This window comes from Salarias fasciatus, chromosome 14 (genome assembly GCF_902148845.1).
Source record: "Salarias fasciatus chromosome 14, fSalaFa1.1, whole genome shotgun sequence".
Lineage (NCBI taxonomy): Eukaryota > Metazoa > Chordata > Actinopteri > Blenniiformes > Blenniidae > Salarias > Salarias fasciatus.
Genome location: NC_043758.1, coordinates 7,890,577 through 7,913,209, shown reverse-complemented (window position 1 = coordinate 7,913,209; position 22,633 = coordinate 7,890,577). Strand labels below are relative to the sequence as shown.

At 42.4% G+C, this 22,633-nt stretch overlaps 1 protein-coding gene across 1 annotated transcript in view; it reads left to right on the top strand.

Moving 5' to 3' along the window:
• The window catches only part of dync2h1 (dynein cytoplasmic 2 heavy chain 1), a 115,755-nt gene that overhangs the window by 4,911 nt on the left and 88,211 nt on the right, over positions 1 to 22,633 (top strand). The window contains exons 11-50 of the mRNA XM_030108001.1: positions 949 to 1,060; positions 1,475 to 1,599; positions 1,809 to 1,984; positions 3,000 to 3,195; positions 3,283 to 3,378; positions 3,570 to 3,728; positions 3,870 to 3,968; positions 4,067 to 4,206; positions 4,878 to 5,106; positions 5,754 to 5,881; positions 6,367 to 6,482; positions 6,718 to 6,845; positions 6,935 to 7,084; positions 7,171 to 7,376; positions 7,488 to 7,643; positions 7,761 to 7,875; positions 8,067 to 8,237; positions 8,460 to 8,618; positions 8,740 to 8,808; positions 9,186 to 9,340; positions 9,472 to 9,604; positions 9,690 to 9,807; positions 10,027 to 10,139; positions 10,304 to 10,417; positions 10,980 to 11,130; positions 13,048 to 13,253; positions 13,973 to 14,155; positions 14,349 to 14,531; positions 14,658 to 14,881; positions 15,183 to 15,298; positions 17,192 to 17,391; positions 17,526 to 17,657; positions 17,795 to 17,927; positions 18,181 to 18,388; positions 18,487 to 18,616; positions 19,090 to 19,245; positions 19,422 to 19,681; positions 20,559 to 20,805; positions 21,420 to 21,571; positions 22,394 to 22,538. Coding sequence (XP_029963861.1) covers positions 949 to 1,060; positions 1,475 to 1,599; positions 1,809 to 1,984; positions 3,000 to 3,195; positions 3,283 to 3,378; positions 3,570 to 3,728; positions 3,870 to 3,968; positions 4,067 to 4,206; positions 4,878 to 5,106; positions 5,754 to 5,881; positions 6,367 to 6,482; positions 6,718 to 6,845; positions 6,935 to 7,084; positions 7,171 to 7,376; positions 7,488 to 7,643; positions 7,761 to 7,875; positions 8,067 to 8,237; positions 8,460 to 8,618; positions 8,740 to 8,808; positions 9,186 to 9,340; positions 9,472 to 9,604; positions 9,690 to 9,807; positions 10,027 to 10,139; positions 10,304 to 10,417; positions 10,980 to 11,130; positions 13,048 to 13,253; positions 13,973 to 14,155; positions 14,349 to 14,531; positions 14,658 to 14,881; positions 15,183 to 15,298; positions 17,192 to 17,391; positions 17,526 to 17,657; positions 17,795 to 17,927; positions 18,181 to 18,388; positions 18,487 to 18,616; positions 19,090 to 19,245; positions 19,422 to 19,681; positions 20,559 to 20,805; positions 21,420 to 21,571; positions 22,394 to 22,538 — 6,189 coding nt within the window. The remainder of the gene's footprint in view (positions 1 to 948; positions 1,061 to 1,474; positions 1,600 to 1,808; positions 1,985 to 2,999; positions 3,196 to 3,282; positions 3,379 to 3,569; positions 3,729 to 3,869; positions 3,969 to 4,066; positions 4,207 to 4,877; positions 5,107 to 5,753; positions 5,882 to 6,366; positions 6,483 to 6,717; positions 6,846 to 6,934; positions 7,085 to 7,170; positions 7,377 to 7,487; positions 7,644 to 7,760; positions 7,876 to 8,066; positions 8,238 to 8,459; positions 8,619 to 8,739; positions 8,809 to 9,185; positions 9,341 to 9,471; positions 9,605 to 9,689; positions 9,808 to 10,026; positions 10,140 to 10,303; positions 10,418 to 10,979; positions 11,131 to 13,047; positions 13,254 to 13,972; positions 14,156 to 14,348; positions 14,532 to 14,657; positions 14,882 to 15,182; positions 15,299 to 17,191; positions 17,392 to 17,525; positions 17,658 to 17,794; positions 17,928 to 18,180; positions 18,389 to 18,486; positions 18,617 to 19,089; positions 19,246 to 19,421; positions 19,682 to 20,558; positions 20,806 to 21,419; positions 21,572 to 22,393; positions 22,539 to 22,633) is intronic.

Below are 22,633 nucleotides of genomic sequence, written 5' to 3'. Positions count from 1 at the left end.
AGAGAGGAAACTGGTGGCATAAAGGGCGAGGTTTTGGAATTGAAGCCAGATTCATCTCATACATTTAGTTTCATCACGTCAGACTTTAATGGCTTCGTGAAGGTGTCATTCCATGTTTGTAATCAGACAGTGTTTAATTTTTAACAGCATCTTTATTGGGCTGCAGTTTCAGACATGAGATCAGTTGTTACTCATGGCTGAATGCATTTGTTAGTTTGTCTCTGACTTCATTCATTGCAGTGATGGTCCCTCTGCGTCTGCAGCGCAGTGTCGGCCAGGACCCAAACACTTCCAGGTGTATCAAGCGCTCCGGACGCACTGCTGCAGAGAGCTGCAGTGCCAGGACACACCGCGCCAGTGTCGCACCAAGGAAGTTTTCTCGATTTAAAGTGTTTCCCCTGCAGCAGGAGCACTACAATACTGTTTTTACACATCAGCTTTCTGCCAAAAACATTGCTTTTGTTATATTATGTACATGTTGTCCAAGTTGTATTAGTAGTGCTGCCTGACAGTATCTTTTTCTCTTTTGTTGTAATAAAGTGCCAGGTTGCCCAGTGATCAGCCTGCTAGCTAAACATGATGCATGCTCAGGAAAACCTACTTAATTAACCAATTTAGGAAGAAATATCACATGTTACATTTACCAAATATCTTTTCCAATCAAAGCATGATCATAACAATCCACATTTTGTTATATCAATAAGCTGAGCTGATATCTAAACACAGACTTGTAGCACTCCCGCAGCAGTGCAAACTTTTTCTGTAGAGGAAACTTTGACAGGTGTATCTGGAATGCACCTGGAAGTGTCCGGGTTCGACCGACTGTCCTGTGATGGCATGTCTGAAGAGCCAGCTCCATTACAGAGGCTGTTAAAAGTGAAACATACTGTGGATGTGCAGTAACTTGCATCTTATGTATGTTTGCTTGTTTTGTTTTTGTTCATGCAGCTGTTACAGGTGTTCCAAAAACATAAGGAGCTGATCAAACGTCCCACCATCAACAAAGAGCTGCAGTCTGAGAGAGAAACTCTTCTGGCCAGATTACTGGACTACAACAAAGGTTTGCACTTTTGCCTTTTGATATTCTTAATTCATAATTTATTAATTTATAACACCACTGCGGTTCAAATCGAGGAATTTCAAACTTTCATGGGAAGAAACATGCAGGTGTTTGTAACAATCTCAGCCTAGCATTGCGAACTACACCGCTAGTGGACGTAATTAGTAGAGGTTTTGTGTTCTTATAAGTCTCATACAAACTTGACATTGCTGTCAAATCTGAGGTAAATAGAGCACCAAGGCATGGTGGACTCTCCATCACCATCAGGTAGTTCACTGAACGTAACTGACAAGAACACACTTATTAGATGTAAGCTAAAATGTTAACACAAAGCGTTTGATATAGGGAAGGTCAGTGATGACACATCGTCACTTTCGATGCTCATCCTGTCTTGACTGTTATTGATTTTCTCAGGCCTGAAGACTGACTTTGAGAGTCGGTGCCACGGAGGCCCTGGAGAAAAGTCTGGACCGCTCATCGGACGAAACCTCCCTGAGGTGGTTAACAAAATAGTTTGGGTGCGACAGCTGCTGCACAAGGTAACTGATGGTTTAGCTTTGTGTCAGTGCGTACTTTCAGGTCTGTCACTGACATTTGTATTCAGGACAATAAACATTCCTCGAGTAATTACTAAGTTTTTGATTCGTCAGAAGCAACTGTAGTTTAGAAATTAAAAATAAATGCCATGACAGTTCACTGAACAGTTTATATCGGTATTAATTCATTCGTAATTGCTTGCATTCTTCAGGTGGAAGACTCAGTCCGCATAGCCGAGGCTCTGCTCTCAGACCTGTCTGGGTTCAAAGGTTTCCTCCATTTCTCTGATGACCTGCTGGAAGCTCTGCGGGCCTATGAACAGGAACAGTTCGAGGACTGGTCCAGAGACATCATGTCTGGACTGGCTGACCCGAAGTCTGGCATCAGGTTTGAAAAACTTCAACCTCAGACGACAGAACAACCAGATTTTTAGCCCAATTGTCACTAACAGTTTTAGGCCATGAATAGAAGTAGAATAGAACCATCCAGTGTTAATGTGTGCTGCTGTTTCGCATCTTTCTTGAGTTCTCTGTTCCTTATTCTCTTATGTAACATTGTAATATAGAAACGAGCCGTGCGGATCATACACAAGGCTCGATTTCTAGAACATACTCACAATCTTTTTATTCAGTCTAGGTTATTAAAATTCAATGATCTTGTGAAATATAACACTTCAATTATTATGTACAAAACATTTAAAAAAACATTGCCATATAATATACAACAGTTTTTCAAATTAAAAGATACAGTTCATAATTTAAGAGGGTATGGAAATTTCAAAATACCAGTAACAGTATCTACCCGTAAACGTTTTTGTGTATCCGTATGTGGGGTTAAGTTGTGGAACAACCTGGACACTCAACACAAGCAATGCCAAAATGTCCATAGATTCAAACTGCAATATAAACATACAGTTTGGTCGCAGTACACACAGTGTGGGTCTTGAATTCACATCAACATTACTGACTGTGTTTCTGTTGCTTCTTTGCCATTCCTGGTATACTGCTCATTACCATTGTTGGTGTACTTTGATTCAAGTATGTATATGTTATCTGTTATCAATGGTAACGCCACCTTGTTTCAAATTTTTGTTATGTAGATCCAAATTAATGAATTATTCATCTCCATGTGTGTATATGCTACTATGGAAGTGAGAATTTTTTCCGATTACATGAAGGACAATCGGGGGTGGGATTAAATAAGTTTTCTTCCTCCCACTCCCTTTCAGGCATAATTAAATCCTGTTACTTGGTTACTTGTTACATTGTTTATTGCTCCTGTGAATATGTTTCCTTTTCTTTGTGCATTATTGTATAGTAATTGCCTGAAACAAACGAATAAATACAAATACAAATACATTGTCTTTTGAGTTAAGAGTCAGTAGTGTTTTCCTTCCCTGCAGTCTACAGGCCAGTAACCGTGTTATGGAACTGGACCATGTGGACGGCAGGCTGAAGATCCAGTACTCAGACCGGCTGGTCAGTCTGCTCCGAGAAGTCCGGCAGCTCTCTGCCCTGGGCTTTCCCATCCCAGCGAAGATACAGCAGGCTTCCAACACTGCAGACAAATTCTACAGACAAGCGGTTGTCCTCAAACAGGTCAGAATGACAGTTGAGAGTGACGATCAAACTTAAATTTCCTCATTTATTCATGTTTCTTATGCTTCATCTCATGCTGATTTGCAGGTGGCTCATTTCTACAACACCATTGACCAGCAGATGATTCCCTCTCAGAGACCAATGATGCTTGGCCTTGCGCTGGCATTTGAACAAGTCATCAAGGTAATGACCTATCACTTCGCAATTATGAGTTTACTGAGCAAGCAGTGCATTTTCTATGCATAAAAAAGAAAACATTCTTTCATTTATATAATTTTTTTGTATGTAACTAAATAATCTGTAGTTTCTGAAATTCTGTAGCACAGCACCTTGTTTCAGTTCTCACACTCACACTTTCTTTTCTTTCTTTTCAGAATCCCCGTCATTCAAAAGACTCTGCTGGTAAAGTGCAGATCACCTGGGACAACCCCAAAGAGCTAGAGGTGTACATCGCCAAGCTGCAGTCTGCGGCTGAGAAACTCTCCACCGAAAACAGGAAGTTGCGAAAGTGGCACACTGATTTCGTTGAGAAGGTGGTTTCTGCTATTTGCAGTCATTTTTATTTGCCACACACTTGTTTTCTATGATATTTTGTGGATGTTGTGCAATAATTCCACACATGGAGTCTGATTGCTCTTTGCCTTCGTGTTCGTGCTGCTGATTGCCTTTCTAAGGTGGTGACACTGATGAACGTAGACCTGCTCAGACATCAGCAGCGCTGGAAGGACGGCCTTCAGGAGCTCCGCACTGGCTTTGCCACACTGGAAGCTCAGGTACTTCAGTCGTTTCTCTGAGAAATAACAAAGCTTGTTACATCGTTTAATCGGAATGTGTAAAGTTGTACTGATCACTCATGAATGTTTGTGTCCAGGGCTTCAGGTCTGATGACATGCGAGCGTGGCGGCAGCACTGGAATCATCAGCTGTATAAAGCCCTTGAACACCAGTACCAGACTGGATTGGAAGCTCTGAATAAGAACCTGCCCGAAATACCCATAGATCTAACTTTCAAGTGAGTGCACGTTATTCCAGTTGTGTGTGTGACTCTGTCTCATTCTCTGTCGTGAGGTTTTTTATAATCTACCTCTCTCTTAAACCTACACTAAGGAACTTTTCAACCTTAATAAAACATTTTAATATCTTTTGTGATGATACATCGACTTACAACTAGTTGAATGACCCCTCTGTCACAGGCTGAGGGCGTCAGTATTGCTTTCACTTGGACTAAACAGCTGTGAGGAGGGTGGTAGGGACCCTGCACACTAAAAAGCTCCAAATGTGCGGACTGCTTTACGGCATGCGTCACATCACGATATAACATTGTTTAGCCACCTTTAGATTCATTTAGATTCATTACCTCGTCGCTATCCGTCCTTCACACAGCCACTGGAAACAAATGAAGGCGAGTTCAGTCCGACAGCATGCCACCGGGAGCAGCAATTTACGATGCCACGTGCTAGTCCTCATGGGAACTGTAGTATTCGGTCAGGCAAAACACTACCGCTTTTGTCCACTGGCGCCGCCAAAATCAACAAAAACTGAAAGTTCCTTAGTGTTGCTTTAAATTTACCAACAGCAGATTCTGACTTTTATTTCATGCTCTTCACAATGTCACATTTACCGTCTTTTTCATGTATTGTTTAGTCTTGTAATTTGTATCTTTGGGTCTCTCCCTCTTAAAAGGCAGGGCCGCTTGCAGTTCCGTCCGCCTTTTGAGGAGGTGCGAGCGCGCTATTTCAGAGAGATGAAGCGCTTCATCTCCATCCCCAACCAGTTCAAAGGGGTCAGTCTCCAGGGGGAGGAGCTAATCTTCAACATCATGATTGACAGAAACGCCTCTGGGTTTCTCACCATTTTCAGCAAGGCCGAAGACCTCTTCGAGCGCCTGCAGGCTGTACAACACAAGTTCAAGGTGCCTGAACAACACTTTTTTTTTTTTAGCTTCATTAATAATTGTAATAGAGATTCAGTGTTAACATTCGTATTAGAACAAGAAATTCTTAAATTCACTGCATTCTGTCACAATCTCACTATTCTTTCACCCTGTTGAGGGAATTTCTGCCTCGTATAATAAGTAGAAATTCCTGAATCGCCAAATTGCTTTTATAAACACACTGTCGTTTTGCAGTGATCTTATTAGTTAACATCAAGCCATGCTATTTCCACTCGGTTGCTACCTGATAAAAGCATTGCAATGAGCCGTAGCTGAGCTGTTTTCTTTAAAACTTGGATATGTGTTGCATCTCTGATCATGTTCACATTTAACGTGTCAGCACATCTCCTTTCTCTTACTGTGGCACAACAGTAAGAACCTTGTTTTCATGATTGCCCTTTTCTCTGCCTAAATTGTCGAGGGGAAAGCCCCAAGCTGCAACCAGAAACTGAACACTTCTTTAATCTCTCCCCTTTACTGAGTTCTGTTTTTAATTAATTATTAATGGCCTATCGGGCTGTGTGAGTTCTGTCACCTTTACCACAGTTTAAAAAAAGGAAGTATCCACTATTGTGTGGGTGTGCATGTGTGTATGTTATGTGCATGTGTGTATGTGCGTGTTTTAGGAGTGGGTGGTCCTGGGGCAGGTGGATTTGGAAAACTTAGTGGAGAAGCATCTGAGTTCCGTACAGGACTGGGAGAGAAATTTCAAAGCTCTGAAAGCCAAAGGGAAGGAGTCTGAACGGCTACCGAGGTGCATGACACACACACACACACACACACACACACACACACACACACACACACACACACACACACACACACACACACACACTTGATCTCAGTTTAAATATGCTTGAAGCTTTTTACTTACTGGTTGGAATGTAGAAATATCCCGTGTGTGTGAAATGTGTAGAGAACCACAATTCTCACAATTCTCACTCTATTCCATTTTGATGCCTACAACACTAATTTAGGGGTAAATATTCAAAGCTTACCAGGTTTATATTTGTTACAAACTTGGATCTTCTTCATCAGATACTAAAACATCTCAGTTTGTTGAATTTTGTAATCTCAAGAACATAAAGTTTAACAAGCCCGCGGCCTCACCTGTGAGAGGAAACACTTGACTTTATTTGAGCGTTTGGAGCTGACAAGCTGAAATCTCTTTGTTTGGTTTAATGTTCATTCTTAAAAGATGAGGTTACAGCTCTGGCATTCACCTTTTTCCTCTGTCAGTCAGGAGAAGGTGGACTGTATCACAGTCAACTGTGAGCCTGTGAAAGCCGTCATCGACGACCTGATCCAAAGGCTGTTTGACATTTTGCTTCTGTCACTTCGGAAGTCGATTCAAGGTAAACACAGACAACCTGAGTGTCCAGAAATAGTGGTCGAAGTGACAGTTTTCAATCTCGTGTAGTGCACAAGAGTGAAAAGAGGAGGGTTTTTTTTCCTCCTGCTTTCACTCTGTTTATTTTGATTTCGTCTTTCGTTTTTGTTTTTGGGATCATAACATCCCCTCTCGTCTTACTTTCACTTTTCTTTTCGTTTTTCTTTTCTTCACACCCATGCTTTCTTGATGCCTTTCAGCTCACGTGCTGTCAATAGAGAGTTTTGTGTCCGAATCAATGGATGTTCTGTCCAGTCGGCCCGAGAGCATGGAGGAGATTGGTACTGCCAACGGAAAATATAACCAGATACTTACTCGCAAACCTGAAGTAAGAGTTACCCCACCTATAAACCATGATGGGCGGGTTATTTGAACACTTTTTTTTTTTAATGAAAATCCATCTTTTCATGTGTTCAGATCCTGCCTCAGTTTCAGTGTGCTGAGGAGAAGAACCGTCTGCTGCGCGCTGTGGCCGGCGCCGGCGTGGATTCTCTCTCCTCACTGAGGGCCAAGTGGGACAAGCTGGAGCTGGTCATGGAGAGTCATCAACTGATGATCAAGGAACAGGTGACGTCTACTCACCGAAGCACACAGTTTATGGAGCACAGGGATTTTCTCACACTCTTTTCTATTCTTTCTTGGGTAAATCCCAGGTGGAGGTGATGCGAAGTCACGCCGCAGACCGCATCAGTGCGTACAGGGCCGATCTGGAGCGGTTCAAGGCACGCTGGGACCAGCTTAAACCGAAAGACGAGATGCTGGAGACAGACGACCACGCTGCTCTGCTTGCGTGTCTCCAGACTATCAGGGACAAACAGCAAGAGTTTCAGGAGCTGGAGCTTGTTCGCACTAAACTGCTGTAAGTTTACTGTAATGTATTAGTGATATACACTCGTAAGTTAAATTTACTCAGGGAGCCAAACGACTGACATTTTTTTCCCTTTGTGTCGTGGGCAATAATTGTTCACAGAGAGGACTGCTCCTGTTTTGATCTGGAGGCTCCAGATTTCTTTCTGGCCGACGAGACAAAAACAGACCTGGAGGAGTTCGGCCAGATGTGGGGTCTGTATGAGGAGTGGCAGCAGGGTTTCACCGAGAAGGCTCAGGAGGACTGGATCACATTCAGGTCAGGATTTCAACGTCAGCCTGATAGTTAGATTCACTTGGGAGTGTTTATTTCCCTTTGCTTTCCTGTTCTGGTTAAGTCATGTGGGGATAATTGTTGAGGGTTTTTGTGTTACAGGAGTAAAACATATGTCTTTGAAGAGTTTCTGTTCACATGGCAAGACAAACTGCGAAAACTGGAGCAACCGACGTCCATGTCTATTAAGCTACAAGGGGAAGTGGACAAATACAAGGTAGTTTTTGTTTTTCAAAGGGCAACCCTTAAAATCACCTCAAGAGAATCCAAAAGTTACCAAATGTTCAAATTTTTTTGGAGGCTTTTGTAGGAAAGTGGAATATCCATCATTGACCAACACCAGAACTCTCAGGCATGTCATACTTTTGCCACTTTTCATTGATTTATATCTTTTCTGACATCTTTCAGAATATGGTTCCACTGCTGAAATATGTCCGTGGGGATCATCTGTCTCAGGACCACTGGCTGGACATGTTCCGTCTCCTGGGTCTCCCCAGAGGGACGACCTTAGAGAAACTTACCTTCAGTGACATTCTTGGTGTAGCAAATACCATCATAGAAAAGGCGCTAGAACTCAAGGTGAGTACACATACACTAATCTTCTTTAAATTACTTTTCAATAATGGAATGATAAAGATAATAAAGTGATAACTGTTAAGGATAAGAATTGATTAAGATGTGTCATCTCTCAATAATCACTGATGGCCAGCAGGTGAAAACCAGTACATCCTTTATACTTGCACTTCTACTTTACCGGCACAGCCTGAAGCAATTTGTCTGTGTGTGCATGTGTGCGTGAAGGACCTGAACAGTCGTGCTCAGGCAGAGGTAACAATCAGAGAAGCACTTAGAGAGCTGGATTTGTGGGGAGCTGCAGCTGCCTTCACTCTCACAGAGTACACAGACAGCAGCAAGCGCATTCTCACACTCATCAAGGACTGGAAGGACATAGTCAACCAGGTACACTGTGTGTGTGTTTGTGTGTGTGTGTGTGTGGACAGATAGATTGAGATTGGCACCATTAAATGAAATCTTGAGGATTAGCAAACACTGGCTTTATCGTCTCTCTCTGTCCATCCAGGTTGGAGATAACCGCTGTCTGCTGCAATCTCTGAAAGACTCTCCTTATTATCGCAGCTTCCAGGACAAGGTCAGGTTGAAGGCTTGAATTTGTAATTCTCTAAGAATTCTATATGCTGTATTTACTTTTTGGTAATAATTTTGAGTTTCTGTCTAATCAAATAAAAACGTTCTCACTGTTCACCAAACGTCCAAGATCCTTGCCACGATTATCCAGAGGTGTCAAGAAAGTACTTTCCCATGCCATGTTTTCCATGTACCCAGTCAGTTCTCGAAGAGCTGGGCTGATTGTGATCACCTGGGCCCAGAACTGTTTGTTGCAGGTGATTCAAATCAGCCCAGCCCTTTGTTAACTGACTGGGCACAACAAAAACATGGCATGGGAAAGTACTTTCTTGACACCTCTGCGATTATCAGAGGTAATAAGTTTACTCCATCTACAACCAGGTCAGCCTGTGGGAGGTTCGACTGTCAGATTTAGATGAGTACCTGCTCAGTCTGAACGCCATCCAGAGGCGCTGGGTTTACTTGGAGCCTATCTTTGGACGAGGAGCATTGCCTCGAGAGGAGGCCCGCTTCAAACGTGTCGATGAAGACTTCAGGTACTCTCACTTTTCTCTAACGTCTAAAACTGGGGAAAGTAAGAAATGTAAAACTTTGTTCATATGGAGCTGTGTTCTGTGATCCTTCACATTTTGATCTGGTGAGCAACTTGGTTCTGTGCGCGGAACAGGTCTATAATGTCAGACATCCAGAGGGACAACAGAGTGGTTTCTCTGAGTTTGAGGGCAGGAATCAGAAGCTCCCTGGTCACCATACTGGATCAACTGCAGCGCTGCCAAAAGTCACTGAATGAATTCCTGGAGGTTTGTATAGTGTGTGAAGACATCCACATATCCTTTCTGCTTTTTGTGAAAACTCTGTTTGGTAATGTATGTAATTTTTTTGCAGGAGAAGCGCTCTGCCTTCCCGCGGTTCTATTTTATTGGAGATGACGATCTTTTAGAGATACTTGGACAAGCAACAAACCCAAATGTCATCCAGTCACACCTCAAGAAGCTGTTTGCAGGTCAGATCCCTGTCCCGTTTTCTTTATTCTCCTTTTGTTGCTGCTCTGTCGTCCTGCTCTGCTCTGCTCTGCTCTGCTCTCTCTTCTTTATCTGATCTGCGACACACTTGAGTTTTATTCCTCCTCCTTTGGGCTACCTGGCTCCTATCTTGTATCTCTTGTTCTACGCCGTACGTTGATGGACAGTGAATGTAACCTGACTGTGTATTGTCTGTGCAGGCATACACAGTGTTGTGTTTGATGACCAGGGCCAGAACATTGTTGCCATGTGCTCTTTGGAAGGAGAAGTAGTGCCACTCAGAAACCTCGTGCACATCTCCAGCCTTGTCGAGGTAACGCCACAGTGCACTGTGTGAATGTGTGTGGTGTGCTGTTTACTTTGTGATACATGTATCTTCCAGTAAACACTTTCGGTCTTGTATGTGTGTTTCCTTTTTGCCTATATTGTTTCTGTTGTCAAGGCAGCTGTGCATTGTTCTTTTTCTCTTCTTTGTAGGCGTGGTTAAATGAGCTTTCTGTGGAAATGAAAGAGACTCTGAAGAACTTGTTGTTCAAATGTCTGTCAGCTGGGAAGAAAGGGGCGCTGGACCCCTCTCGCTATCCATCACAGGTATGTAAACGGTAATCAAAACAATGCTGTGTGAAGGTGAAATATCTTTCTAAAATCAAGATTTATGATAAAACTAATCATTTGCAGCCATACATAACACAAGGGTACCGATTTTCTATAAAGCTTGAACATAGAGGTTTTGCGAGGGGACTGTATCGTGCAAGCAAAAGTGGAATTATCAGCAAAACATTTTTTTTTACTTTTAATTTAAAGGAGCGACTCCAGCTCCTTTTCTATGGTGATGTGTGCCACATAAAATCATTTCACACAGAGATAAAAAAGGGGTATATAAATGAGACTCGAAAAGATTCTGAATCTTATTGAGAAACACCTCTTCACCAGTTTTCACCTCAAGGGAAAACTCTGCATAGCCGGGGTCATCTCAAGGAATTCAACTCACAGCTACATTTCATCAGCAGGGTTAAAGAGTTTTGGTATTGTACTTTGTTCAGATTAAAATTCTATGCTGCATTGCGAGGAGAGAGAAAAATAACTCTTTACAAATTGTGCTTAAAATCCAAGTGACATTAGCTCATGAACTTTTCATCTTCTGTGCATGCAGATTTTATGTCTTGCTGAGCAGATCCAGTTCACTGAAGATGTGGAGAGAGCTTTGAAAGAGCAGAGTTTGCAGCAGCTGGAGCTTGAGCTGAAAGGAAAATTGGAGCACTACACTGCAGTGGACACCAGCTCCGACGAACAGCCGAACACAGGTAGGGTTTGTGTTTGGATGAGTGAATATAGTCTGATGCTTTACCCAGTGTTACTGCACTGCAAATGATTACTTTGTCTCAGTATGTTAAAATCTGAATAGGATATGAAATTGATTTTGTTTTTTGCAAAGTTCCACTCTTCCTCACTTAATTAATGTGAATATTTTGTTCCATAAGTGATTATTGGTTTTAACCAACTTTTTAATAGACTTACAGTATTTTTACACTCATTAAATGGAGTCACACAACTTGAGGATGATACATTTTTGATTATGCGGAAGTTCTTTTTATCTTTTATGGCTCAGCTCAATTTTTCACACAGGCATTATTAATATCATTATTATTATTATTATTATTATTATTATATGAGAACATGCTAAGTTTTCAGATTTTAGTTGTGTATTACTTTGACAGTTACAATGTTTACATTTCTTTTGATGATTGTGACATCTGGTTTTAAGATAAAGTCACATGGAATTAAAAATAAGCATCTTGAAATATTAGTATGTGTAATTCAGTTATGAGAGAATTAATTGTTTCCATTTTCTTCGTTTTTTTTGATCAATTTGAATAAATTAGTAATTCTGTAGGTCAGTGCCTGACATTTGTCCTCATTTATGGAGTTTTTCTGACACCTAGTGGCCGTGAATTAATGACCTATTTCGGTTAAAAAGTGAAGAGAGTGGGCCATATTTTCAAAAAAGACTAACGTGAGACACTATCATCATACAGCATTGGCAAAATCCTGATTCTCTTACATAAGTACATTCACGACACTTCACATGATGTTTGACTTTGCTGGGGTGATTCTTCTCATGTCGAGAGGGCTTTAAATCTTCCAGTGGGTTTGCTGCACTCATTCTCTCCTGTTTTAGGCCCGTTAGTTTCTCCAGCACGTTGCTCAAACCCTTTTTCAGTTTCTGGCCAAATTCTTCACAAAATCAGCCTCCGTGACTGCCCTTATAAACAATAACCATTTGACACTTGCACTTCAGTCCATTATGAGATTCCCTCTTGTGTCGTTAGTGGTTGCTCTGTGATCAGCTGCTGGCTGAGAGATTCCTGCTAAATGACTGCACTTGTATGAATCTGCTCACAGGCAGCGAGAGTGCGGGGGGGGGGGCATACTCTTTAAAGCTGTCAGCGGAGTAGCTGGCTGGCTAATTTAGTGACCTGGGGATGAATATATGACTACATAAAACCTCGACAAGTGAGCTCTTTCCTTAGAAGTTGAATTTGCAAAAAGCACTTTTAAATTTAGATCAAGGTTTCTTATTCATGCATGAGATGAAAAGCTCCTCCGTCGCCCTGCCAGTGGGATCATTTCACGGGGCATTGCTGCCAACTTTCAAATCTTATGTGCCATATAAACATGTGTCTGTGAAATCGATGCTGCTTTCCCTTGCTTTAAGTTTACCTGGAGGCAAATTTGCATTCATTTCTTTTTTTAAACAAGTCACCTGTTAGACCTGATATTTCAGCGTGACAAAATATAATTTGTGTTTATCGATACTGTGATTCCTCTTGATGCTGCTTTGCATACCAATCTACCATTCATGGTTGAAACGGCAGTGATTTTCATGATCATTTCTCATTAGATTTCTGGCTCTCTTAGAGGAACTAGGTAGCTTAAGAGGCTATTGAGTAGTGGGACTGATTAAAGTGGCTGAAGTAATGGCTAAAAGAATAATCTAATTACCCAGACTACGTAAATGGACCATAAACGCAGAGTGGAGTTGGGAGTAAGCTACCTTTTGGCAAAGGAGTCGAGACAGGGTGGAAAACATTTGGTGCTGTATTACGTATATATTTTCCCAGGCTAGTTTGACATCAGTGATATTTTGTGTGTGTGTATAGATGAGGTTGGAGTCAGCTAACGTAATTTTACCTGCGATTAATGCATATCTCCCCACACAGAGTCCAGTATCCTTCAGCTGAAGCTGAAGGCCTTGATCCTGGATATTATCCATAACATCAGTGTGGTGAAACAGCTCAGCCAGGCAGGAGTGACCAGCACTGACGCCTGGGCCTGGAAGAAGCAGCTTCGCTTCTACATGGGACCTGATAAATGCTGCTACATACAAATGGTTGATGCACAATTCAGCTATACATATGAATACCAGGTGTGTAAATTCAGACGGTTCTCTCTTTCAGTGTACTAGGACACTCCAGAGGCAAGCTAAAATCTCAAATGAATCAATTCCACTGTGTTTCTTCATAGTTTGGATATCAGAAACTTAGTGATGAAGATACACTTTTACTTTTCACATGTTTTGTTCACTTGTTTTGCAGCATAATGAGCAAAACACTTCATCGACAAAGGAAAAACATGCTTGCTATTACGAGCACTTAGTCAAAAGAGAAAAAAAAAATCCTTATATCATAAATAGTTGTATGTGTGAGTAACCTTGTGATGCTGCAAACTAGAAGACTTTCCTGAAAGTTAAGGGCTTTTTCATTCACTCATTGACACTCTCATTTGTGCTGAATGTGAAGGGTATAACTTTGCTAACTCTATGAAAACTCACCATCATGTTATTTGTCTCTTTTTACCCAAAAAGTTGTGTAAGGACAACATTTGATTTCCCTTTTTTTCCTTTTGGGGGCACTGTTTATGTGGAAATGATGACTTCTTCATATCCTCAGTGTAATTCCCTGCACACACATACCACACGGAGCCTCCCTATTATTTTTCTTTTCCTGACTTTCATTTGTTTTCCGTTCATTTCCTACTTTCTCATTGCCTGTCTGTTTGTTTTTACTCTCTTACGACTTTTTCAACCACTACTATACTTTCTCTTATCGCTAACGTTCTTCTTCATCTGTCCCTCCTGTTTCCCAGGGCAATGCTGCTAAGCTGGTGCACACTCCTCTGACCGATAAGTGCTACCTTACCCTGACCCAGGCCATGAAGATGGGGCTTGGGGGCAACCCCTATGGCCCGGCCGGCACAGGCAAAACCGAGTCAGTCAAAGCCTTAGGGGGGCTTTTTGGACGGCAAGTGCTAGTATTCAACTGTGATGAGGTAAAAATATGCTTTTCTCTTGGTCGACTCAACATTAGTTTGAACGTTTAACCAACAGCCATACACTGTTGAGTCAGCCAGGGCACAATGTAACCGATTTGTAAATATAGCGTAGAACATATCCAAATGAACATCCAGTAATTTCAATTCACAGAGTGCAAAACATTATTTTTTACAATGTATTGTCTTGTAGGGAATTGATGTGAAGTCAATGGGACGGATCTTTGTGGGGCTGGTGAAGTGTGGAGCGTGGGGCTGCTTCGACGAGTTCAACCGGTTGGAGGAAGCTGTGCTGTCTGCGGTGTCCATGCAGATCCAGGCAATTCAAGACTCCCTCAAACACCACAAGAACACATGTGAGCTGCTGGGCAAGGAGGTCAGAAACTCAACTTTTGACATATTGTTTTTTTCTGGTCAACAACTTTCAGTTCATACTTAAAGCATTTTCTTAACTCTCAGAACTTGTTTTTTTTTTTTTTTTTTTTTTTTTTTCATGTTTTAGGTGGAATTAGACCCAAACTCTGGGGTGTTCATCACGATGAACCCAGCAGGAAAAGGCTATGGAGGCAGACAGAAGCTTCCAGACAACCTGAAGCAGCTGTTCAGGCCAGTGGCCATGAGCAAGCCAGACAACGAACTCATTGCTGAAGTCATCCTTTACTCTGAGGGCTTCAAAAATGGAGAAATGCTGGGGCGCAAATTGGTTGCAATCTTCAACCTGGCCAGGTAGAAATGACAGCCTGGAGTTTCTTTTGTGAGAAGCTCAATAACATTTATCAGACTATATCCATTAACATACCAATTGATGGTTCTTCTTTTGTATGTGGTGATTGGAGTTTTTGAATATTGAAGTCATATATTAAAATAATGTGAATTTCTTTGAAACTATCTATTACTGTTTCTCCAGTCTATTGTAGTGTATTGATTTTGTGGATAAATTATGTCGTGCCTCCCACCCCTAAGTGCTGCGTTCAGTCAACAGTGTGGGGAATATGAGTGAAAATGTGCTTTTTTTTTGTCCCCTCAGGGAGCTGTTGACTCCTCAGCAGCACTATGACTGGGGTTTGCGTGCTCTGAAGACGGTGCTGAAGGCCTGTGGCAGCCTCCTGCAGCAGCTGAGGAGGAGTCATGACAAGGATAAAAGTAAGACAGCTTCAAGTATGGGGGAAAAAAAAGGAAGGTATATTTAACCAAATAACTGGTGATTGTGCTTAATAAATGCCATGGATGTTGAGCAACAGTTTTTCTGTTTAAAAAAGTTGGAATGTTACGAGCAAACTAATTTCTCTGTCGGTGGAATGAACATTTTAAATATGATTATTAGACTCACCTTAAAGGAGGAAAACTCCAAAAATTAAAATGTGTGTTCAGATTTTTGTCGTTGTTCTCTCTGTGTTTGTATCATCCTGCATGCTTCCCTATTGAAAACACTGTTATAAGCAAATGATTTACAAAAATTCACCACCGAGTGCTTAAAATAAGGCAAATTTGACTCTGGAGAAACACAAAAAGCCAGTAGCTTCAGTTCTGTCAAATATAAAGTTACGATTATTGAAATCGTTTGGCGTTAGCTTTGGGTAAAAATAAAAAGAAAGCTGCAGATAAGTTAATAAATTGTAGTGAGTAATTGGTGTCAGTGTTCATTGAGACTTCAGAGTTTGTAATTCGTAAGAAGAGGCATCAGAAAAGGACCTCTGTGCCCTACTCCTCATTTCTGCCTCAGGCGATCAGCTCAAGGCTACATGAGCGCCTGGTAAAAAGGCTATATTCAAATCTCCAGCAAAACTCCCTGCAGTCATGTTGCATTGTCAAGTACTGACAAGGAATAAGGCATGATATGAAAAACATAGTGTCTCTGACTCCCCTGACTTGATTTGCATTAATTATCACTATTTAGAAAAAAAAAAAATGACATTGTTGTTTAGTGGTGATGCTCATTTTTTGGCCAAGAGGGTTGTGCTACTAAATGTTTTGATAGAATATGCTTGGCTTAAAACACAGTGAGTCCTATACCTGAGTTTCTCCACATAACAGCCATCCTTGACCTCTAAATCCTCTTATATAAACACTCATCCCTCAATCAATTGACATTTCACCCGAACACTTCCTTTTAGAAAACTTTTTTTTGTTTGTCTTTAGTTTTGTCCTTCACTACTTTGCAAGAGTTCTGTTGTTTTCCTTTTACCCTCCTGCTGAATGCCTCCTTCTTAAGCTGTTTCTCTCATGTGTACATGCTGGTTGATATGTTTCTCACCTCATTTTCTCTTCATTCCTCCATCAACTATCCTGCTTTGTACAGTTGTCTTCTGTGTTCAGTCCATTCCAACAAAGCAGTGTGTCGCCACTGTGTTACACTCCAGGGGCATTTTGGGGTTTGGGACTTTTTTTTTAAGCACCCCCCAGTCATGGACGGTAGTTTGGGGGCGAATGATGACTTGCACTACTTTATGGGAGAAAACAATCCTCTCACATTATACTGAGATCATCACTGCCAAGTTTGGGTTGCAGAGTTCTGGTTTTACTGGTGCAAACCTGGAGAGTTCACTTCTGTCACAGGGCAAACACACACACACACACACACACACACACACACTCCTCCTGTTTGTCGATGAGTCCCCAAGGCTTGCTTGTGTCTGTCTCTGTGTGGAGAGTGACCAAGTGTTCCTCCAAGCTGTGAGAATAAAAACCCACCTTTGTGCCTGCAGAGAGCACTAACGTTGTTGGGAGAGAAAAGAAAAGTATTGACCAACTCCTGAATCACGACAGCCTTTGATAATTAGCACAGTTTTAACGAGGGACACGGGCGAAGCAAAGCAACAGAACAATTTCGACCAATAGAACACGCTGTTTTTGTAGCATTGCTTTCAATACCTTTTCTCAACAAGCTTATATTACATTTCTTTTTGATTTTTTTTTTCATCAGCGAAAAGTGTCGTATTTATTATCACGCCTTTAAAGAGTTACTCTTGATATGCTTGTCCTATTTCACATTGAAATCTAATGAGCTGAATTTCTTTAATTTCTTGCTAAATGCAGTTGAGGAGGCTGGGCTGGTGGTGCAGGCGCTGCGGCTGAACACCATGTCCAAGCTGACTTTTGCCGATAGCTCTCGGTTTGATGCCCTGGTCAAAGACGTCTTCTCGGGGGTTAGTTTCACCGACGTGGAGGATCAGCTGCTAATGCAAGCCTTGGAGCAAGTCTACAAGGAGGCACAGCTCGAGCTGATTCCCAGTCAGGTGTGTTTAAGGAAACATTAATCAGTGATTCCCTCAACATTCACATATGCTTGCCTTGCTTGATATTCACCCTGCATGTTAAGTAAGTTTCTGCTGCAGCAGGACTCTCATATGCGCTTTGCTCGCTGTTCCAGCTGAAGAAGGCTTTAGAGCTGAATGAACAGCTGAGACAACGAATGGGTGTTGTCATTGTCGGGCCCAGTGGAGCAGGCAAGTCCACACTGTGGAGGATGCTCCGGGCGGCTCTCAGCAAGACAGGCAAGGTGGTGAGTGGCCAAATGTTCACACGCATGTTTTACTAATACATGCTGAAATATATTGAATGTAATGCAAATTAGTTACTTTGCTTGAACATTACATCATCGTGTCAGAGCTGTGTTTTTGTTTTTTTTTCTTTCTTCAGGTGAAGCAGTACACAATGAATCCGAAAGCCATGCCCAGACAGCAGCTGCTGGGACACATCGACATGGACACCAGAGAGTGGGCTGACGGCGTCCTCACACACAGTGCCAGGAATGTGGTGAGGGAACCACAAGGTGAGGGGGAGTCACCGCTCAAATGGTCTGTGCAGACCGATTTTCATGCTCCGGTGGATTTTTGTCCCTCTTCCACGCTCATGCTGGACGTGTTTTGTCTGTTAGCATGTATATCATAATAATGGCTGTTGGGATTTATAAGCAAGCAGCACCGATGGTGTATGAGCATCTTAGCAGCTGGTTTGGGAATGACTGGGTGAATGTGACTGACTGTGTGCTGTCTATCTTCTTCCTAAATGTTTGTGTTTTAAAGAGGTGAACTCCTGGATTGTTTGTGATGGTGACATTGACCCAGAGTGGATTGAGAGTCTGAACTCTGTGCTTGACGATAACCGACTCTTAACCATGCCCAGTGGAGAGCGCATCCAGTTTGGACCCAATGTTAACTTTCTCTTTGAGACTCATGACCTGAGCTGCGCCTCACCCGCCACCATATCTCGAATGGGCATGATCTTTCTCAGGTAGCTATGTCGACAGAGTTTTGTGTGCCCATTTGTTCAAACTCGAATTATTCTCACTGCTTGTCGCTCTGATGCCTCATCTTCTTCGTCTTTTGCAGTGATGAAGACATTGACGTCGGCGCTTTGGTCAAGTCTTGGTTAAAATGTCAGCCAGAGGAGTGTCGCAGCAACTTGGAAAACTGGCTGGGTGATTATTTGCAACGATCTCTCGACTGGGTCCACAAACAGGTGATTTTTGTTTGTTCATATACTGTCACATAAACACTGATGCTGTTTTAATGTGCCAGTTTATACTTCACGTGTACCCCATGATTTTGCGTGCAGTGAACATCCTGTCGCATTACTTTGTGTTTATTTCAAGTTTCACACATCAAGTGTAAATTCACTTCTGGCAAATTATCAGCTTTGATGTAAAAGTGAAGTTAACAGAGATTTTTTTAAATAAATGCTGACGCACTAGAGCAGGGCTGCTCAACTCCAGGCCTCAAGGGCTGCAGTCCTGCATGTTTCAGGCCTCTTCCTGTTGAAGCACACCTGAAGGGGCTTGTTATTGCAAGCCTGGTGATAACAGGAAAGCAGGGAGAAAACCTAAAACATGCAGCACTGGCCTAGAGTTAAGTAGTCTTGTACCACAGCTTGCTTTTTAAAACTATTATGTTTCATTCAGTTGTATTTATCCAATTTTTCCTCATTTCTCCCAGAATGACTTTGTGGTGGAAACTAGTCTGGTGGGAACAGTGTTCAACTGCCTGTCACACCTCAACGCAGTGACAGAGAGAGGTCAGTTCATCGTTGGCTTTCTCAGAGGGATGGGAGGAAACCTCAACCTCAAAACACGACAGGAGTTTGCCAAGGAGGTGAGGGCCTCTGTGTTTTTTTTGTTTTTTTTTTCTGAGAAGGCTGCATTTTAGAATTTGAATTCTCTTCATCTTTCAACTTTAAAAGTTTCAGGTATCTTAGTTGTTACAGATAAACATTAAAACGATGTGTCACCATTCAAGAAGCATTAGTATTAATGTCCTGACTCTTGCAGTTGCTGAGCTGGGCCAGAGAAAGCCCACCAGATGCCAGAAAGCCGCTGGATACCTACTACGACTCTGACAGCGGCCATCTAGCAGCCTACACGTTCCAGCGTCCTGAAAGTCTCACGCTGGAACAGCTGTCCGCTACACACATGCTGCCTGTTATCGAGACGCCGGGCATACAGAGAGGTCTGCACTGTTTCTCCCTGTGGCTCTCGGCTCAGCACAGGCAGCCCTTCATGGTGGTGGGACCAGAGGGCTGTGGAAAGGGGTGAGTGCAGATACATCATAGGCTATTGCCTGTAAATGTGCAGGAAAATATACACTTCGTACAAATGCATGCTTTGTGAAACATCTATAAAAACCCATTTTCCCACATAACCTTCATTCTTGCACAGATAAGGTTTCCTGAGGTCACAGCAGAATAATGCGCCACTTACTGTGAAGACGAGAGACAGTTCAACGAGAACGCTCAACTTGACATAGCCACACAATTAAAAATGAAATCAAAGCATCTTTTATTCCAGACTTGACCTTTTTAGAACAAACACTGACAACCCAGATCTCCGGGTGCATGTATGAGTGTTGCATGTGCTGGGGCTCGTGCCTGTGAACACACTGAGTTGTTGCCTCAGAAGTAATTGCATCCCTCCCCAAGGGGTTGGAAGAACACGGCTCACACAGTTTGCCTTTTACACTCCAGCTGAGTCTCTCTCACTCCTTCATTTCCTTCTTCAGCCTCTTGTTCGTGCCACACGTTGTCTTTGAAAGGGCAGTGTGGCAGATTGTCAGTTTATCTTTCTGATGGAAAAAAACCATCATGTAATTAACATAGCCTCTCATCTCAGAAGATCACAGAAGTACGAACAGGCTGCTCTTTTACTTCAGTAATGTCTGTCTTTGCCTTCAGGTATCCTCTTTCAAATATTTGTCTTGAGATCCCAAGACGGTCTTTTGTTAAATACACTCATTTCCTCTTCTAATCATTTCTTTCTTTCCAGCTATAATCCTTAAATTGTATGAAAATGACTCATGTGCAAATTGCCGAACTGAGACATTCAGCTGAAACATTGCTACGTTTTTAAATACAAAAGTGCATGTGCATTTCTTGATGTTAGTAATAGTGTTTTGTTTGTTTGTCCGTCCAGCATGCTCTTGCGCTACGCCTTCTCTCGGCTCCGTTCTACCCAAGTGGCCGTGGTTCACTGCAGCGCCCAGACCTCGTCCCGCCACGTCCTGCAGAAGCTCGGCCAAACATGCCTGCTGCTCAGCTCCAACACCGGGAGAGTGTTCAGACCAAAGGACTGTGAGAATCTGGTCCTTTACCTGAAAGACATCAACCTCCCCAAACCGGACAAATGGGGAACCAGCAACCTCATTGCCTTCCTGCAACAGGTAGATGAGCTACTCCAGCCTGGAAGCCACAACATGAGCCATGAATGAATAATATAGCGCAGTGGTGTCAAACCCATTTTAGCTCAGGCTGCACACACTGCAAGATTTATACAGCACGATCAGTGATAGCACGTTGACCTTTTGCATAACAAAAACTAAAATTCTTTTGTTTTAGTGCAGAGATGTAGACAATATAAATGTCAACCCTTTAATGAACAATCGTCTCAAAGAACCAGAAATGCTTTAGAAAAATAAGTGCGGTGTTTCCATTATATATTTTTCCCCACTGATACATTCTCATGCAAATTCAGTGAAATGTCTTTTATTTGACGCCCACATTTTGTCTTTGCATTTTCTTGCAACTGAAAATGCAACAAATAACCTGAACTTAAGTAAAATGGCAGTGTTGGGTAAAAGTCTTACTGAAAGGGTAAATAACAGTTCATTTTACTGATAGTTTTTGTAGTGGATGTCTTCATAAGCATGTTGGCAATTTGCATGACTGAGGCAAGACACGACCCTCTGGCAGGCTGGGCTTCAGCGCTGACTGTCCAGAGTAGATTTTTCTGATAGACGATTAAATCATGAGAGACTCCTTCTCTAACTTTCTCCAGGTGCTGACATACAAAGGATTCTACGATGAAAACCTGGAGTGGGTGAGTCTGGAGAACATCCAGGTGGTGGCCTCCATGTCAACAGGCGGTTCTGTCGGCAGCCATTCACTCACCTCCCGCTTCACCTCGATCGTCCGCCTCTGCGCCATAGAGTGAGTAGGTTCAGTGTCATCAAACCTCGGTTTTCCAACGCTTCGCCTGTAGAACAAACTGCTTTCCAAAAAACTTTTTAACCCCTTGAATACCCTGGTTGCTCGACACTCTTGGTTGTTGTACATGTTGCTGGACAACAGCTGGCTCATCATCACCATCATCATCACCTTCATCACGATGAGCTGCAGTCACCTTGCCACTGTGGCCATCTGCCGCTGCAGTCCTCGAAAGAATCCTGCTGCAAGGCGAAAAGCGAAACAGTGACAAATACATTAAGGAAAAAGAAAGAGATAATGTGGGTGAAAACAGCCTCTCTGTCTTGGATCTGGCTTCACAGGTTGAGTCCCAGGCAGATTCTGCCTGCAGGAAGGAGAAATTCTGTGGACGAAAGTAAAAAAAACTCCTCGGTTGAATACGGGAACTCCCCTTTCCAACAGCAACATCTCCCTGTGTTTGTTGTGCTTTCAAAACACAGGTTACAAAAGAAACCCAATAAAAGCAACAAGAAAAATCAGGTGTTCGAGTCAGATCAGATTTTTATTCATTTGTTAATTTGATCTTTTATCAGTTGGTTTGGAATGGTAGAAAAGTGCTCATTTGTGGGCATATTCATCTTTGGGCTCAGAAACAGATTGAATCATTTGGTTTTAGAACAATTTCATTTCACAAATAACTTTTGACACTGACATTCACTGTCTAATTGTCCCTTTTCATGTTTTCATGTTTCATTGGTAATCTCCCTCTAACTTGCATCCTGCCACTCTTTTTTTTCTTCTTTCCCCCTCCCTCCTGTTTCTCTGCCTCCTTGTCTCCGGGTTTAGCTATCCTGACAGGGAGCAGCTGCAGACAATCTACTCAGCTTACCTGCAGCCAGTTCTCCAGCACAGCCTGGGCAGCCAGGCGGCCTGGGCCAGCGCGGGGAAAACACACCAGCTGGCCGGCTCTCTTGTGCAGCTCTATGAGCAGGTACAGAATTTGACATAGTGTTCCTCTGTGCAGCAGCAGCAGCATACTCCAGATTAAAAACATATTAGGTGCATTTACAGAGCAGAACGATGTGG